At 35.4% G+C, this 19,667-nt stretch overlaps 1 protein-coding gene and 1 pseudogene across 1 annotated transcript in view; one reads left to right on the top strand and one right to left on the bottom strand.

The window, feature by feature from the left end:
• Nucleotides 1–423: 423 nt before the first annotated feature.
• The window catches only part of BMPR2 (bone morphogenetic protein receptor, type II (serine/threonine kinase)), a 161,887-nt gene continuing 142,643 nt past the window's right edge, over nt 424–19,667 (bottom strand). Inside the window, exons 10-13 of the mRNA XM_012655661.1 lie at nt 17,166–17,302; nt 6,694–6,866; nt 2,489–3,768; nt 424–858 (exon numbers count right to left, since the gene is read on the bottom strand). Coding sequence (XP_012511115.1) covers nt 611–858; nt 2,489–3,768; nt 6,694–6,866; nt 17,166–17,302 — 1,838 coding nt within the window. The 3' untranslated portion in view covers nt 424–610. The remainder of the gene's footprint in view (nt 859–2,488; nt 3,769–6,693; nt 6,867–17,165; nt 17,303–19,667) is intronic.
• Nucleotides 17,844–18,492, top strand: LOC105818865 (annotated as a pseudogene).

Consider the following 19,667-nt stretch of genomic DNA (forward strand, 5'->3'; position numbering starts at 1 on the left):
CCTACAAAAAGTATGGGAGATAGGGGAGAAAAATGTTCATATTATGGAAGAATGTGTGCCCTGTTAGGAAGAGAGCTTACAAGAAAGCTTATTTGTGGTCTATAGACTATTGCACATTCAAACAAAACACAAGAGAAAATAATGTCCAACAGATAATATGTTCAGGAACATAGCAAAATATAAACTAGCTTGTGCCCAGAAATAAAACATGGATACCAGACACCACTGCAGTCAAACCTGTCTTAATTTGCTTTTGTTTTAATGACCTTTAGAAACTGGTCCAAACTGATTATCAGCAATACATTGTTTTTGCTTTTTTTTTCTTAAAAAAATATTTTGAGACCACTTTTGATACACACACATATAATTCTGTGGTCATAACAGACAAATATAACTTTAGCAAGACTAAACAAAAGTGCAAAACTTAAAAAACAAAATTAAAAAATATGGAAGCATAAGCTAAATTTTTCTGCATAGCTGAAATCTATTTAAAGCAAGTCCTTGTTACAGGGGTGGGAGGCGGTGCTGACAAAAGGATAAAGCAGGTTTTTTTTTTTTTAATGTCTCTGCATGTTTAAATGATGCAAAATATAATTTCACTCCATAGGCTTCACAGACAGTTCATTCCTATATCTTTAGACACCATGGTTGTGGCAGTGCCTCCTTCTGCAAGATAAACAGCAGTGCTGGATTTGGAATGAACTGCCCTGTCACTGCCATTGTTGTTGACCTCACAGTCCAGTGGTTCAGTGGAGATGACCCAGGTAGAGGGGCGCCACCGCTTAAGAGAATAGGGAGTTTTCACACGTTTCTTGATCTTTTCACCTGATCCTGATTTGCCATCTTGTGTTGACTCACCTACCAAAAATAGAAGTACACAAAATGAACTATATATAAACTATTAAAAAGTAAACGGTCAGGGTTGCAACTCAAGAACAGGTCAAACTAATGTATGTGGGGGGTGCTGATGGACATTTCTTAAAATTCATGATGCCAAGCAATGTTTTTCCAAGCAAAGCTTAACCAACTTATTTTTAAGACTCTTTTAAGCCAAATGTTTTTAAAACTGATTGAACTATTCTACAGGGCAAGGAAGAAATATAGGAAAAAAACAAGAAAAGTAAAAGTGGAGGAGAAAATTCAAAGTTCTCAGCTGTATTCTCAAATATTTTGGTTTTGGTAGAGATCCTAACTTGGTAAAATGTACTTAATCATTCTAATTAGTGCTCAAAGTAGATCAAATTTTGAAGGTACCTGGCATGTAGTATTTTTCAGAAGAATGACAGAAATATTAGAGTACAAATATTCCAGTAATTCCCTCTTTCCAAACCAGACAAGATGTTTTACTGACACAGAGCCCTACAGTACAGAGCCCTGTCAAATGGTCTATAATACAAGCCATTCAAGCAAGGGGCTAGATTTTATTGATTGTTTTCTGAGACCTTTATTCTCCTTCAGCCCATTTTGTAGTCCTTGACAACCATAAAACATAACTTTTTTTTCCCCCTAAGTGCTTTAGTCTAAAAGAGAAATCATGTTGTATAATGATAACTGTTACAGATTTTGGTGAGGTCTCCTATTTTGTGTTGCAATCCCTTTAGGGTAAGAAACCAAACATCCATTTAAGTTATTTGTTTAAGATGCTATGGGGCTCATAGTATAATACTATAGGTATGTGATAGATTCAACACATAACTTTTTTTGTTTGATTTTTAGAGACAGGGTCTAGCTCTGTTGCCTAGGCTGGAGTGCAGTGGCATGATCATAACTCAATGCAGCCTTAAACTCCTGGGCTCGAGTGATCCTCCTGGGACTACAGGTGTGTACCACCACACCTAGCTAATTTTTAAAAATTTTTTGTAGAGACAGGGTCTCACTGTGTTCCTCAGGCTGGTCTTGAATTCCTGGCCTCTAGCAATTCTCTTGCCTCAGCCTCCCAAAGTGCTGGATTAAAGGCATGAGCCACTGTGCCCAGCACTCAACACGTAACTCTTGAAAAACATGACACTAAGAGACTGAGAACAACTTTAAAGTTTCTTTATAGTAACTTTTCTAAAATATCTCTGGACTTTTATTAAGGTTAGTTTGGTAATCTAAATATAGATATGGTAGATATCAATATGGACAACAAACTGTTTCAAAAGTTACACTGACAAAATTACTTGGAGCTCTTGAACTGGTGAGTATTTACTTAATCTCAACTGTTCATAGCAAGTACGTGAGTTGCATTATAAAGCTGAAGCCATATAAAGCACATATTAAATTGGTAATTATTCTGACTATTGTGATACTATTATCAATGACAAAAAATATTACTTTTTTTCTTTACAATAGTCTAATTAGTTTTGAGGCCCAATTAAATGGTTTGTTTTAGTTCCAAAAGTGGTAAAGGTAAATAATCACCAGTTGAAACATAATCTGATTCTAAGTACTTATTTAAATGGTCCCAAAAGACACACAGGAGAAATTACATGATCCCTCCACTTACTCTGCATACTGCTGCCATCCAGGACATTTGTGGCTGAAAGATCAAGAGAATTAGGCCTCTGTGCTCTTCTGGGCTTTGATGGCCCAGGATCTGCTACTGTGCTTGGAACACCCTGTGTAAGAACATCTTGTTCTGAACATGGATTGCTGTTGTTGTTATTGGAATTAGTTCGGCCACCTTCTAGTGGCCGTTCCCTCCTGTCCACAAGACGATCCAGAACACCTTCATCATGGCCCGCCTGTTGCTCTCGTCTCAGTAAAGGTTCATGTTCATCAGGACTAGAATTAATATTCAGCCGGGTATCCTCACCAATAAATTGATTCTGCAGCATTTCTTGGGCCCTATGTGCCACTATGTTGGTTGTCTGGCCAGATGGTACCATCCCATTGGCATACTGGGTTGTGGCAGCATGGGAGTTAACACTGTGGTTTCTACCTGCCACACCATTCATGGTGACTGTCACCACATGAGGTTCTGCTGCATTGATTGTATTCATCTTGGCAACTCCAGTTTCTACTTGTTTCAAGTTTGATTTGTGCTTGCTGCCAAATTTTAGCCGGGGCTCCTTTGTTGAATTTTTGGTGTTCAAAGGCAAACTAGTAGGTCTCTTAGGAAGGTTCTGTTGCTTGGGGAGAGGATAGATCTGAGCAGGCAGAACATCAGGAATTAAACATGCTTGGCCATTTGCAGCTTGTGTGAACTCCTGCTGTCCAGTCACTTCTACTGCAAGCTTTATGAGTGGGTAAAGTAAGCTAGAACTGGTACTGCTCAGTGGATCTGGCCCACTGAACTGTTTAAGAGAATGCTCCATGAGATTCTCATCTGAGCTTTCCTTGAGGTTCTTATCAACTTCTTTTGGGTCTAGCTTATTGGTCTCCAAGTCTTCTTCCGTTAGCTGTAAGCAGACAGGGGTTGGCCCAATTGACTGTGCAACATTTGTGGCATGCAGATTTGTTTCATCTGGATATGGCATCTCAGATATAGTGGTCATGCCAGTACTTGGAGTGAGGCCAGTGGTGTTTGTGGTTGTTGTGTTGGTGGACAGGCTAGTGACACTCGTTTCAGGGCTGGGGATTCGAGCTTGTGCTTGTTGACGTTCATAATTAATTGAGTTTCGATTTTTTTCGCCTATAGTCAAAGGTGTGCTAGACATTGAATGCTCAGAAGAAATATTCTTCACAATGCTGTCAGTGTGATGGATAGAGTCTTCAATGTACGAGGAGGAAGAATAATCTGGATAAGGACCAATTTTTGGCACACGCCTATTATGTGAAAGGTTGCTTAAAGAAAGAAAAAAAGTGTCACATTGAGAATGCACATTTATGACAAACTGTCTCTCCAAGTTTAACACCTCTGATTTTAAAGTCTGAGCTGCTTTTTATTTTATTCCTAACCCATATTGCTTTAGAAATTATTTAAAAAGTCTAATCAAATAATCAAGTACCAATTAATAACTTGATATATGTTAGTTTTACATGAATTAAGCCTACTGAAAATTCTTTGTGGATCTAAATATAATTTTAATAAATGTTCATTATTTTTGTTTACGAGGCATGTTTCTTTTGTACTCCCATAATTCTAGATACATAGTTTCTACTCAACAAGTATGTTATCAGTTAAGTTCCAATGGCCAAATGGTAAAAAGAACAGAAGCTTTTAGGCTGTTCCAAAGTACCTCCATTGAGAGGCACAGCTTAGCAATGGAACATATCTTCCTGGGGTAGTCTGAGCCATATCAGTGAAACTCTTTGAGCCTAGGGTATAAGAAAAAAATGTAACATTCAGATAAAAGATCAAAGATTCAGAACTGCTCTCCAGTTATCATGGGTTCTTCACAGTCACTGCCACTCCTTGGGAGTGACAATTCTTGATTACCACCTTGGAATGTATTTATATTATTTAAAATCCGACTAAATGGGAGTGGGGAGGAGAGGATGGGTAAATTCACAGCTAACAGGTACAATGCACACTATCTGAGTGAAGGGCACACTTATAACTTTGACTTAAACTATACAGAAGCAAATTACGTAACCAAAACGTGTACTCCCATAATATTCTGAAATAAAAACTAAAATGAAATGAAATAAAATAAAATTTGACTAAATAAAAACCAGAAGTAGCTTAACAAAAACAATCAAGGTATAAACATTGGGAACATTAATAGATACAAGTGTTCTAGGAGAGAAGCAGCAGCCAAAGGAAAAGAGGTGCTTTTTATAAAGAGAGACAGATGAAGTTATAAGGGGAATGCCAGGAGGGGAAGAATAAAAAACTGGTATATAGCACAAGAAAAGGAAGCTAAGAAGGCATGGAGGGTAAGATTCAATAAAATGAGACCTAGAGTGAGAATGATTATGGGATGAACCATAATTAAGGAAAAACTATTAGCAGAGATTAGAAGATCATGCAGGGGGTAGAGCTAAATGACAGAGGAGGCAAAAAATGGCCAAAGAAAGGGACAGCATCAAGAGTTTCTTTTTACCATTCAAGAAAAGTTCAAAAGTAAAAGCTTTAGCTGACTTTTTTTTTTTTTTGGGAGACACAGTCTGGCACTGTTGCCCAGGCTAGAGTGCAGTGGTGTCATCATAGCTCACTACAACCTCAAACTCCTGGGCTCATCATCCTGCCTCAGCTTCCCCAGCAGCTGGGACTACAGGAGTGCAACACCATGCCTGGCTAATTTTTCGATGGGGTCTTGCTCAGGCTGGTCTTGAACTCCTGACCTTAAGCAATCCTCCTGCCTTGGCCTCCCAGAGTGCTAGGATTATAGGCATAAGCCACTGTTCCCAGAACTTCAGTTGATTTTTGAGAGAGCTATAAATAGCATACTAGAAGACATGAAAAATACAGAGATTAGGGAAAGATGAAAGCAGAACACTGTCCTCAGGTATGTGTAAAGTAAGATAATTTATATTTAGAATTCTTAGTTCTTACCTTGATTTATTTATTTATTTTCTTTTTTTTGAGACAGAGTGTCACTCTGTTGCCTGGGCTAGAGTGCCGTGGCATCAGCCTAGCTCACAGCAACCTCAAACTCCTGGGCTCAAGCGATGCTCCTGCCTTAGCCTCCCGGGTAGCTGGGACTACAGGCACGCGCCACCATGCCCGGCTAATTTTTTCTATATATTTTTAGCTGTCCAATTAATTTCTTTCTATTTTTGGTAGAGACGGGGTCTCACTCTTGCTCAGGCTGGTCTCGAACTCCTGAGCTCAAACAATCCGCCCGCCTCGGCCTCCCAGAGTGCTAGGAATATTGGCGTGAGCCACCGCGCCCGGCCCCTTCCCTGACTTATTGATGTCTAAGGAATAAGAGTTTATATCTGAAGCTAATTCAACCTATACCTGAGTAGCCAAACCCAATTTCGACCCATAGTTCATAATATAAATTGCTCTTAGAAATTAGAAGAATAAAAAATAACAAAGAAATTCATTCAAGAATCAATTGTAATTTTATCTTAATTTTCTCCAGTAACCCTTTCCTGGATGCCTTTCTGAAAGTTTTAAAAATGTATTAGATAAAGTGACAAATTCACGGGAAGGCTTTTTTTCCCCAAACATGGAAAAAAGAAATACAGATGACAATCTGAAATTTCTAAGTTGTAGGAATTTTTAAAAAGCCTTTTAATTTAGAACCAAAAATCATAGTTCTAATAAAAGAAATGTCTCATAAAATATTGTTTATGATGGAATAGAAAGACCTCTGAATTGCATTCATGTAAAAATAGTAATAGTGTATTCTGTAAGAAAGAGCATTGGATAGGAAGTCTGAAAACCTTATCATCAGTGAATCTATGGTTAGATACACAGGTAAGTTCATGGTTCCATTTACTTTTAAAAAGAAAAAGCAGGGGAGGAAGGAAAAATAACAAAGGATAAATGAGATAATATATGTAGAAGTGCTCACAAACTTTTAAAACTATAAAAATGTTTTGCCTTTGTTATTACAAGAAAGTTGGAATGCTAAGAGAGAAAGACTAATTTCCTTTACTATACCTTTTAGATATAAAAAAGATAGATTCCATCTTGTACTCGTACCAAACAAAAATTTCAGTAGAATGGGAATTTTGAAGGAAAAATTATAACTTTAGACCATATGAGTTTATCACTGCATCATTAGCTTGGTTTAACAGTATTTATTTCCTGTTCTTTGTTTGGTCTCAGTTTCTAATGCTGGTTGATAAATGCCAAACCCCTCAGGGTCTTACCGCTCATTCTGCATAGCAGTAGACATTGGATTGACTGTTGGGCTCACAGATTTGTTTCTTTCCCATATCATCATAAGTTCAGCCATCCTCTCCTCAGCACACTGTGCAGTAAGCCGAGCTTCTGCATCCTGGTCCCAACAGTCTTCGATTGTCTCCTTGAGTGACCTCACTGCCTGTAATGCAAAGTACATGTCAAAACTGTGTGTCTTTAAAAAAAAATGAGTTGAGCTTTTTAGTTCACAATGTGAGCAAAAAGAAAAATCAGTTTTCTTTAACCAGTGTTTTACATAGCTATAATAACATATTTTAGACTTTCAAGTATTTGTAAAGGATCACGTTCTCAAAAGGTGAGAAGCAAGTAAGCAAGCAAGATTTAACTTAACTCCTTAAAGAATTATCCACAAGAGTAAGCAACTGGAGTAAGTTACAGATGTTTCTTCAAGGCCACAGGTTTACATCATTGTTGATTTGCAGCCCTATTATTTCAGTCAATAGTCACTAATTCCACTTCAAAAATAAGTCTGAGTTTGATGGAATTTTAGCATTTGGCTATCTTCTATCTCTAGGTGAGCTTTTTCTCCTTTACCCCTAGTTAAGAGTGCTTCATTCCAACCTTAAAATTGAAAGACATCTCGTCTTTAAACTATTAATAGTTCCAATGGTAGTATCAAAAACAGTCCCAACCTGTAGTATTCCTATACATCAGCAATGAACAATAGTTTTCCTTTTGGGGAAAGCTGGTTTTAACTCCCCTTTGAAAAACAGACTTTGGATACTGTGGTGGACTGTCATCCAGAGTCCCTTCAGACTTGTTTTTGGATTTGTTTTTATTAAGCTTCAATCTTTTCATCTGCTCTGATATTTATACTTCCTTTACCTTTAAAACACTTTCCAAAAGATGGTTTTAGGCTAGGGTTGCCAGATTTAGCAAATAAAAATATAGGATGCCCTCGTAAACTTGAATTTTAGATAAACAACAAATAATTTTTAGTGTAAGTATATCCTACACAATACTTAACCTGGGTATATTATCTGCGAAGCCTATTTTATGCTAAAAATCCCTGATACAAGCTTGGCAACATTTTTATTGCTTCCTAGTAACTTGTATTCTGCAACAAACAAATCTGAACTTTGGACCTGCCAGAAATTTAATAATGTTCTTTCTGGGCATACGCTCACTGTATACCTGCACCATGGTCCATTTTGGGGAATAAGGGTTTTGAAAAGCTTCCACATATAATGGAGAACCTACAAAGCCTTGCACATGTACAGGGCAGGATGCATGTTTAGAAAAGGCCTGGGCAGACCATAAGCTTTCATTTCATAACTGGGTGGTGTTTAGGCTCAGTGCTAGCAGGAAGTGAAGGCCAAGGCAATGTTGTAAAAGGCCTGGATAAGTGATAAAGGAAGGCCCCAAAACAGAGCCAATCTACAAAGACCTGGAGAGTATATTCTTTTTTTAAAATTCTCTATTTTTTTCTTTTTTGACCATCATGATATTCAAAATGTCTAGTTTTAAACAAAAAATTACAAAGCACACAAAGAAACAAGAAAATATGACCCATTCACAGGAAAAAAAGAAATGAACAGAAACTGTCTCTGAGGAAGTACAGATATGGGAATTACTACACAAAGACTTTAAATGAACCATCTTAAACATGTTCAAAAAATTAAGAAACCATGGACAAAGAACTAAAGGACACCAGGAAAACAATGTCTCAATAAATGGAGACTAGCAATAAAGAGACAGAAACTATTAAAAGCAATCAAAAAGACACTTTGGAGCTGAAAAGTACAAAAACTGAAATTAAAATATTCACTAGAGTGAATATTTCACAGCAGATATGAGCAGAGAGAATAAAGAATCAGTAAACTTGAAGATAGAGAAAATAAAATTATCTAGAATAAGGAGCAGAAATCAAAGGAATGAAGAAAAATGTACAGAGCCTAAAAGACTTGTGAGACATCATCAACCACACCAAATACACATAATGGGAATTCCAGAAGGGGAAGAGAAAGAAAGAGGCAGGAAGAGTATTTGAAGACATAGTGTTTCAAAACTTCTCATATTTAATAAAAGAAATGAATCTACACATCCAACAAACTTGAAGAACTCTAAGTAGGATAAACTCATAGTGTTCTACACTGAGACACATTCTAATCAAACTGTCAAAAGCCAAAGATGAAGAGAGAATCTTGTCAGTTAGAGAGAGGAGACTTCAAATGTACATGGGATCCTCAATAAGATTAAAGGCCAATTTCTTATCAGAAACCATGGAAGCCTGAGGAAGTGGTATAACATATTTAAAGTGCTAAGAAAAAAACAAAACAAAACCCAACTGTTGACCAAGAATTCAACACCAAGGAAAATTATTATACTACTCAGCCATAAAAAAAAAAAAAAAGGTGAACTAATACCTTTTATACTAACCTGGACAGAACTGGAGACCATTCTTCTAAGTGAAGTATTACACGAATGGAAAAACAAACACCACATGTACTCACCATTAAATTGGAACTAATCAATCAGCACTTACGTGCACATATGGAAATAACATTCATTGGAAATCAAGCAGGTGGGAGGGGGGAGGCGGGAATGTGTAAATTCTCACCTAACGGGTACAATGCACACTATCTGGGGAATGGGCACACTTATAACCTAGACTCAAACAGTACAAAAGCAATTTATGTAACCAAAATGTTTGTACCCCCATAATATTTGGAAAAAAAAATAGTGAAGGAGAAATTAAGATATTCCCACGTAAACAAAATCTGAGGGAGTTCACTGCTAGTAGAACTGCCCTAGAAGACATGCTAAAGGGAGTCTTTCAGGCTGAAGTGAAAGGACACTAGACAATAACTAGAAGCCAAAAGTCTACTTAAATAACTAAAAAAGCCAGTGTTACTGTATTTTTGGCTTATAACGTCTCCTTTTTTCTTATATAATTGAAGATATAAAAGCATAAATAATTATAAATTTATATTAATATGACTAAATATTAAGATGTTAATTCTTCTTGAGTTGGTTTATAGATTCAATACAATTTCACTAAAAATTCCAGCAAGGTTTTCTGTAGAAATCGATAAGGTGATTCCAAAATTCATTATGGAAATGCAAAAAGACTAGAATAGCTAAATATGCGAAAAGAAAAAGACAGAGTACGAATTTTATTAGGTATTTTTTTTTTTGAGACAGAGTCTCACTCTGTTTCCCGGGCTAGAGTGCCGTGGCGTCAGCCTAGCTCACAGCAACCTCAAACTCCTGGGCTCAAGCAATCCTCCTGCCTCAGCCTCCTGAGTAGCTGGGACTACAGGCATGCGCCACCATGCCCAGCTAATTTCATATATATATATATTTTTTTTTTAGTTGTCCAGCTAATTTCTATTTTTTTAGTAGAGACAGGGTCTCACTCTAGCTCAGGCTAGTCTCGAAGTCCTGAGCTCAAACAATCCGCCCGGCTCGGCCTCCCAGAGTGCTAGCATTACAGGCGTGAGCCACCACGCCCGGCCCTAATTTTATTAGATTTCAAGACACAATATAATGCTAACATAATCAAGACTGTGGTACTGGCATCAAGACATAAATCAATGGAATAGAAAATCCAGAAATAGAGCTATATATATATATATATATATATACGAAGACCCAATTTTTGACGAAGGTGCAAAGGCAATTCAGTGGAGAAAATATAGTCCCTAAAATAAATGAAGCTGAAACAATTGGATATCCATATGCAAAAAATGTATGCTCATCTATAACTTGCATATATTAAAAAAAAACCCTCGAAATGGATCACAAACCCATACAATTTCTAGAAGAAAAAAACAAGAGAAAATCTTTGTGACCTATGCTCATCTATAACTTGCATATATTAAAAAAAAACCCTCGAAATGGATCACAAACCCATACAATTTCTAGAAGAAAAAACAAGAGAAAATCTTTGTGACCTTTGGTTAGGCAAAGATTTCTTAAAATAAAAAAAAAGAAAAAAATTGATAAATTAAACTTCACCAAAATTCAAACCCTCTGCCCTTGCAAAGACACTGTTAAAAAAAATGAGAAGACAAGACACAGCCTGGTAAAAAACATCTGCAAATCATATATCTAATAAAGGACTTGTATCCAGAATACATAAAGAACTTCAAAACTACCATGCTTTGAATGTTCCCTTCAAAACTCATGTTGAAATTTAACTGCCATTGTGATAGATTTAAAAGAGAGAATGATAAGAGGTGATTAGACCATGAAGGATCTGCCCTCATGAATGGCTTAATGTCATTATTAGGGAAGTGGGTTTGTTATAGAGAGAGTGGGTTGTTATAAAAGCAAGTTTAGCCCTCTCTTGTTTCTCGCTGTCACCCTCACTAGCCCTTCTTCCTTCCACCATGGTATGATGTAGTAAGAAGGCTGTCACCAGATGCTGGCAATTCCCAGCCACCAGAACTCTGAAAAATAAATCTCTTTTCTTTATAAATTACCCAGTCTGTGATATTCTATTAGAGCAACACAAAACAGACTAAGACAAAAACTTAATAATAAGAAAACAATCAATTCAATTTTGAAGAAAAGATTTGAATAGACATGTCACCAAGGAAGGGACAAGGATGGTAAATAAGCACATGAAAAGATACTTAATATTATTTGTCACTAGGGAAATATAAATTAAAACAATGTATTAGAATTTCTAAAATTAAAAAGACTGGTCATACCAAGTGCTGGAGAAGATGGGGAGGAACTGGGACTCTCATGCACTGCTGGTGGGAATGTAAAATGATACAACCACTTTGGAAAACTGTTAGATAGTTTCTTAAAAAGTTAAACATACACCTACCACATGATTCAGCCACTCTACTCATAGGTATTTACCCAAGAGAATGAAAATATATGCCCATACAAAGACTTGTACATGAACATTCACAGCAGCTTTATTTATAATAGCCCAAAAGTAGAAACAAACCAAATACCTATCACTAGGTGTATGGATAGACAAATCATAGCGCAGCCACATAATGAAATACTACTCAGCAATACAAAGGAATAAACTATTGATACACATAACGACATTGATGAATCTCAAAATAATTATGCTAAAAGAAGCCAGATTAAAAACAGTACATCTACATGATTCCATTTATATAAAATTCCACAAAATTTAAACTAATTTCTAGTGACGGAAAGCAGATCAATTGTTGCCTGGGGATTCATGGGGGATAGAAAAAAGTGGGAGGAAGGGACTATCAAGGGGTACAAGAGGCCGGGCACGGTGGCTCAAGCCTGTAATCCTAGCACTCTGGGAGGCCGAGGCGGGAGGATCGCTCAAGGTCAGGAGTTTGAGACCAGCCCGAGCAAGAGTGAGACCACATCTCTACTAAAAAACAGAAAGAAATTAGCTGGACAACTAAAAATATATAGAAAAAATTAGCCGGGCATGGTGGTGCATGCCTGTAGTCCCAGCTACTTAGGAGGCTGAGGCAGGAGGATTGCTTGAGCCCAGGAGTTTGAGGTTGCTGTGAGCTAGGCTGACGCCATGGCACTCTAGCCCAGGCAGCACTCTGTCTCAAAAAAAAAAAAAAAAGAAGGACAGGGGTACAAAAAAACTGCTGGGGTAATTGACATATTCACAATCATGACTGTGGTGATGGTTTTATGGGTGTATACATACATCAAAACTTATCAAATTGTACATCTTAATATGTGCAGTTTATCAATTTTACCTCTTTAAATGTTTGAAATTTTTGAGAAGAATAAATAAGAATGGAGAAAAATATAAATATTCAGGCAAAATCTTTTGAGTGCCTTGAAAAGGGACTTTAGAAATAGATAAGTAATGTATCTTAACATTTGAGTAAATGAGTTAAAGGGAGTATCATTATTATTAACACTGATGAGGAAAGACTAGTAGTAAAAGAAAAAAAAAGAATAGGAAAGATAGATAGGAACTTTTAAATCTTTCTTATGTAAAGGAAGGAAAATGCAAGTTAGGGCTCTTGGGTTGGGATCAGCATTTAAAACAAACAACTCTATCTCTCCCAAAACTGAAATACTCCGGACCAGAACAGAAAATACCAGGTAGACACAGAGTAGGTAGTAAGGTGAAGTATTGTCTTATAACATGATATAAAATTGTATTCTTTTCTTTTCCTCCTCCTCCTTCTTCTTCTTCTTTTTTTTTTTTAAAGAGAGGAGGTCTCACTATGTTGCCCAGGTTGGAGTGCAATGGCTATTCACAGGTGGGATCACGCCACGCCACGGCCTTGAACTCCTGGGCTGAAGTGATCCTCCTGCTTCAGCCTCCCAAGTAGCTGGGACTATAAATGCGTACCACTGCACCCAGCTGAACTCGTATTATATTTCTTAATGTAGGTTGGGTCAGGAAAAAAAAAAGTATGGACAAAGTTGAATTTTAGATTGCAGAAAAAATCTGTAGATTTTGTCAAAAAGAGAAAATGGAAAAAATAAAAATATATGAAAAGAACCGGTAGTTTCTATCAATATATAGTATATTTTAGAAGACTGGATTAATAGGTGGAAAAAGAAAAGACTAGAGGGAAAAAATGAACTGAGGAAGAGTTCCAAACTTTTATGTGAAAATATTTTAAGATAAAAACCATTGGTTAAAGAAGGTTATATGAAACTGAGACTAAGGAATAAAGACAAACCAGACAAGTGATTTTCACAGAGGAAAGAGAGAAAGCCAGCATTCACGAGAGACTAAGAAATGGAGGATAAATGTTTGGAAAAGAATAAAAAACATTAAGAACAGTTGAACAAATTATACCAGGACATTTTATGTATGAGAAAAAAAAGCTATTTTAAAAGTAAACTTGGCTTATAACCTTTCATTTTACCAATTTAAAATATCTTAATGTAAAACAACAGTCTTAAATTCTGCGTGTGTGTGTGTGTGTGTGTGTGTGTGTGTGTGTGATTGTTAAAGTAGTACATTTTTACTGTAAAGCCTGAAACGTATAGGAAAGAAAACGTCATTCATAAACCCAATACTCAGAGATAACTATGGTTAGACTATTGTATTTTCTATATTTGATCTTTATCAGGAAACTATTCTTCCCCCCTTTATCAACTCATCTTGAGTTCCTAACAGTTTATAAAATTAAAACTAGTTTTTACATTCATTAATATATGAAAGATTTTGAGTTTTACCAGTAAAAAAGTGTTTTTTAATTGCAATGCAACTATGAAAGCAAAATGCCTTTTTTAGACAGAGCTGCATTTCTCTCTTTTTATAAACTGTGCACTTACTACCTAACTCTGGTACTGACTGTCACTACAGAGAAGCGGTATATTGACTGTAGCACATTAGATTTAAATGGACTCATTGGAAGTGAACCAAGTATTATGAATCCCTTACTTGGCAACCTAATCTATATTGGAAATAAAAGGTTTTTAGGTAAATATGCATATGATGCATATCCCATAATGGTAGGGTTGTCAAGAGATCTTTCAAAATAATAGATCCTATTTGCTCTGGTGAAATAAAATAATTCAAGGAGGATGAAGTTGCATTTTACTAGAATAAAATTTCACAGAGATTTTTCTTTTAGGGATACCCTACTGTGAAACTGACAGCTCTGATGAATTCTGGTAAAGTATTCAGTCTCTCACCTGATATCAGGGACCTCTTAAAGATCTGTCCCAGTTCCCATAGCAGGGACTGTAGTTTGGAGGCAATCTTGAGCATATGTGCTTGGCAATTAGCTCTTCAATTGCCACATACTTGAAGAAGATTTCAATCTCATTTTTAACAAAAGCCAACCTTGAAGGTAATCTACTGACAAAAGTAACAAATGAAGATAATGTTCAATCTACAACACATCTGTGTGGAAACATATAATGTCTCTCTAGACTCTCTCTGATGTGACACCACTCCACTTAAGTCAGGATCCAGAATGAAAATACTATTCTAATCCTACTAAGACAATCTAAAATTGAAATGTAAACTATATGGATGATTTGATGATTTGAATTGCTTAATTTTTTTCATTTTTTGTCCTTTATAGTCAAGAAAATTAATTTGTATAAAGTGTTAAAAATCTAATTAACACCTTCAGGATTAATCAAATTCTTATTATATTCTTAAAATAACAGATTGCTGTGGAAAAAACAAACAAGAATTTCTAGAAATATAAATAAGATTGCAGAAACTAAAAATTTAATGAATAGATAACTGATACAATGGTAATAGTGAAAAATGAATGAGTGATTTGAAAGGCAAAGCTGAGTAAATCTTGAAGAGTGTAGAACAAAAAAAAAAAAGTGGAGAAACACAAAAAAATTGATCCCCGGAATGTTAAGTGGTCAAATATTTGCCTAATGGGAATTCCAGAAAGAAGAAATGAAAGGAGAGAAATCACTTAAAAAATAATATAAGAAAATTTCTCTGAATTGAAGAAAGTTTTGAATTTTCAAACTGAAAAACCTATCCAGTGCCAAGCAAAATGTGTGAAAAGATCCACGCCTATGTACATCTAAGTGAAATTTCACAATTCCGATAATAAAGTAAAAGTCTTAAAAGCTTATAGAGAACAAACTTGAGAGGATAAAACAAAAATATAACAAGACGAAAAGCAATGGAATGATTCTGGCTGGCACCTAAATTCTTATTAGACTGGAGAGTACAGCCTAGAGCACAATGGAGACTGGAGGCTAGAGTACAATGGAGTAGTGGTTTCAAAGTTGTAAGGAAAATATTTTTGATCTTGAAGCCTTTACTCAGCCAAATTATTATTCAAATGTGAGGGCAAGAAAAAAATATTTCTGAACATGAAAGGATTCATAATGTTTACCACCCACACACATACTATAATATATACATTACTTAAGGAGGAATTTAACAAAGAAACAATGATTTACAAGAAAGAGAATGACATGAGATTTTTAAAAAATGTTGCTTCTGAGCAGAGCCCAGAAAGAAGAAAGAAAAAGAATGATGACAAGAAATCAAAGACAATCCACTGGATGATGACTTTTGACAAATTCTCCACAAAGTCACAGGGGCTTTTAGTAACTAATGCAGGATTTTTATTTCCTATGAATCCAAGCACAATACTTTGTTGTGCAGTGAATGCTTACATCATCATAATTCTAAAAAATTATGATGTTTTTATTGTATTTAAATTTTTAGATCTGAAGACAAAACATAAATCATTTAATAATAGAATATGACAAAACTGGGAGAGGGTAAATTATCTCCCCAGTTTTGGGCGAACTCTTATTAGAGAATAAGAATAGATTTTAAAGAAGAAGAAGAAAAAAAGAAAACAACCCAGAAGCTTGCTAAAGGGAGTTACTTTTGGAGAGTGACAGTATGGGTAGGTAGTTTTTTCCTTTTCCATTTCCTTTTTTTATGCCCTGTTTAATTTGATTGTGTTTACTATGTATACAGGCATAACTTTAATTCTTTTAAAAAATCATTTAAAAAATAAATACAAGGCACTCTCATTAATAAAGAGTATAATATTACACTGAATGAATGATTACATGACTCTATCAATAACACACTGACCAAATGGAGAGAAATAAATACATCTATAGGTACTGACATTAAAAATTGTCCTTAAGTAAAAAAAAAATCAGAAATGGCAATGGATAATTAGATGATCCTACCTATGTTAAAAAATTATATGAGTATGGTGTGTGTATATGTAAATGTTTGTAAGATATTTCAGTGTTGTAACAACAATTTACTCAAATGGTAGGAGCCTTTGAAGAGATTTCATTGCTGTAAACTACATTTTTATTTCTGAGACAGGGTCTTGCTCTGTCGCTCAGGTTGGACTACAGTGGCATCTTAGCTCATTGCAACCTCTAACTCCCAGGTTCAAGTGATCCTCCTGCCTCAGCCTCCCAAGTAGCTGGGACTACAGGTGTGTGCCACCATGCCAGGCTAATTTTTAAATTTTTTTTGTAGAGATAGGTTCTTGCTGTGTTGCTCAGGCTGGTCTTGAACTCTTGGCCTCATGTGATCCTCACACTTCAGCCTCCCAAAATGCTACGATTACATGTAAACTACATGTTAAATAAGCAGAATTCATAGGCTGTCCTGTGGTTTCTTTTAGGTCTAGCCTAAATTTTTCATAGCCATTGGATACATAAGTCTGCACTACTTAACATTTTTGGTATTATTCTCAAGAGAATAAGACAGAATTTCAATAATGTTTAAAATATTAACATGTTAATTATTCCAGCTGTTATCCAATCTGGCAAACCTCAGACATACTAGTTATTCACTCTAAATAGTATATTATACTTGGAAAAAACCAAACTGAACCAAAAAAGAGGGTCTTTTTTTAATATTGAAAAAATTGAAAATATATAACATCATAAAATTCAATTTCTGGCATTAAGCAGCTCTAAAAACTAGTAACATTATTAACAGTCTATTTTTGCTTCAAACAACATTAAAACATATTTAGTTATAAGCCCTCTTTTTAATAATTTAGTTTTTTCTTACCAGGCTATTTTCTTTCCAGGCTTCTGGGAATTTGGGTCTCTGTTTTTCCCTAGACACAAGAACCTGCATATCCTCAAAAGTAGGATGGTTTCCAACTTCTGTCTGAAAAGCCATCTGGTATTCTGGTACAGATTCCCCTGTGTATTTTTAGAAAAGAATGACAAAATAAAATTTCCAGTTATCATAAATGATAGAATAACAGGGGCATTGTTGATACCAAGTAAGCAAAGAAATTGTGTCACAATCCTTTTTTTTTTAAACCCCTTCTGGCACATATGGAAATCCTAAAGAGACCCTGTTGTAGATTTAATGCATTATTAATAAAAAATTTACTTAGAATAGTCTCAAATATTTGTTGATAAATCAAATGGTAGTTTCAATGATGGACAGGTATTTTAAAATGGTTCCTAGTTATTACTAAATTCAGGGAAAAAAGATTATTTGTTTATAAGTTATAGTTAATACTTGAAAATATTTCTGAATTCTGATTCCATGGAGGTTATGAGATGAGAAGAAAGTCTAGGATCTAGTACAACAGATATGTTTATAGAACCAAACATAAGTGGGTGGGTTGAACAGTCACCATGTCTCATTATATATCATATCCTCTATTATAGTCCAGCCAGATTGTACCAAATGTCATAAAAATGTTATGATAGGGGCTGACACAGGGCTGTCATGTTGCAGGAGGGCAGTAATTATGACACTGAAGATGTTTCACTGTTTGATGCAGAAGAGGAGACAATTATTAGACCAAAAAAATCCAAAATTAGACACCCAGTGGCATCATTTTTCCACTTACTCTTTCAAGTCAGTGCAATTATAGTCTATTTTCTCTGTGAATTGCTCAGCAACAGCTTTATTGCCTATATGGTGATAATTATCTTGTTGTCATGTGACTTTTGGGCAGTGAAGAATGTCACAAGTAGACTAATGGTTGACCTACATTGGTAGAATCACATTGATAAAGATGGAAAGAGCCATTGGGTGTTTCAGTTCAGGAAGGCATCCCTTTAAAAGAATAAAACTGTTTCAGAGGCCGAAACAAGAATCTTTTGGTTAGGACTTATTGTCTGCCCAGTGCTGTGGGTGATATTTGCCTTTAGTGCCCTATTCTTCAGAATAAAACTGGTTGGCAGTGATTATCATGGGTGTGGTGCTCCAAGGTGCCAACCTATGCGATTACATCAGGTGTCAAGTGGGCAGCAGGAAGAATTTCACCAGCATGGCTACCTCATATCTGGGAAAACAGTTTTTAAAACAGGACACTGGAGGTGATCAGACTTCCCGAATAGAGGGAGAAAGCTTATATGTTTTGTTACATTGAGGAACATTTGGAGAAATTCTTGACTCTGAACCTTTTAAAGCTCAGTCCATGTTTCAACAAGGAATGTTAGGTTTGTTTTTCCATTTAACAATTTTATGTAAAAAAAGAAAAGTAATTTTCACATTAAGTTTTTATTTTCTTTCTAGCAGTTTGGGCTAGAAAGTATGCTGTCACTAGAAACATTGTCAAAATTTGTTTTATGGTATACATATGTGCACACAGTCATTCAGTATCAATGTATCCCAAACTAATGAAAGTGTGTTCACTTACATATATTACGGAGACCATCGCATTTTGATTCGTAGAACATAGGAAGATGTTTTTAGTCTATGTCAAAGCTCTATGTGTTTACATATTATTTCTGTTGATTATTTTCATTAGTTTTGCTCTCATGGTAAAAGTGAGCACTTTGCCCTACGTTGTTCAAAATAATTGTTAATTTTTAACACATACTTCATGGTGGAATTTCTTAGATATTCACAAGTAAAAACCAAATTCAGGCCAGAGGTATTACCTAGTTTCTAAAATTTTGTTTATTTTTATTCATAGTAAGTCATTTACGTAAGGCACAATTAACATAAAAGGAATCTTCATAATTTACATTTAAGAGATTGCTGCTGTTCTATTTATTTTACAGAAAGGATAGCCAGATTTTACTTTGGAACTTCCTGGAAACTCTTCAGTAGTCCTTGGGCTAAAAAAAATCTATCTTTTATCACTAAAAGAGCATTATTCTTATGTCATAATGAGAATAATCTTGGCATAATAAATGCCTAAAAAACATTTTATTTTATGAATCTTTTTTTCTTGCTATAATAGGGATGTTTTAGATCATGCATTTGTACTAATAGCATTTCTTAAAGCAACATATGTAACTGTAAACTAAACCGATCTACAATGCCTACAATCTGTAGGCATCTGTAAATTCTGTTGTAGGTACTGTAAATTTTATTGGAGTCTTTTAATCAGCAGATTATGTTGTGAATGTATTTGTACATTGTTAAAATATTTTTAAGATGTTTTATTTAAATGAATAAGTGTCTTTATTGGAGTAATAGCTTTGAAGGTGCAAAACTTTGTATAAAACTCTACTGTTTACAAAGCAAAAAAAAAGTTTATGGCCGGGCGCAGTGGTTCACGCCTGTAATCCTAGCTCTCTGGGAGGCCGAGGCAGG

Source organism: Propithecus coquereli, unplaced genomic scaffold (genome assembly GCF_000956105.1).
Source record: "Propithecus coquereli isolate 6110/MARCELLA unplaced genomic scaffold, Pcoq_1.0 Scaffold113, whole genome shotgun sequence".
In the NCBI taxonomy this organism is placed as follows: domain Eukaryota; kingdom Metazoa; phylum Chordata; class Mammalia; order Primates; family Indriidae; genus Propithecus; species Propithecus coquereli.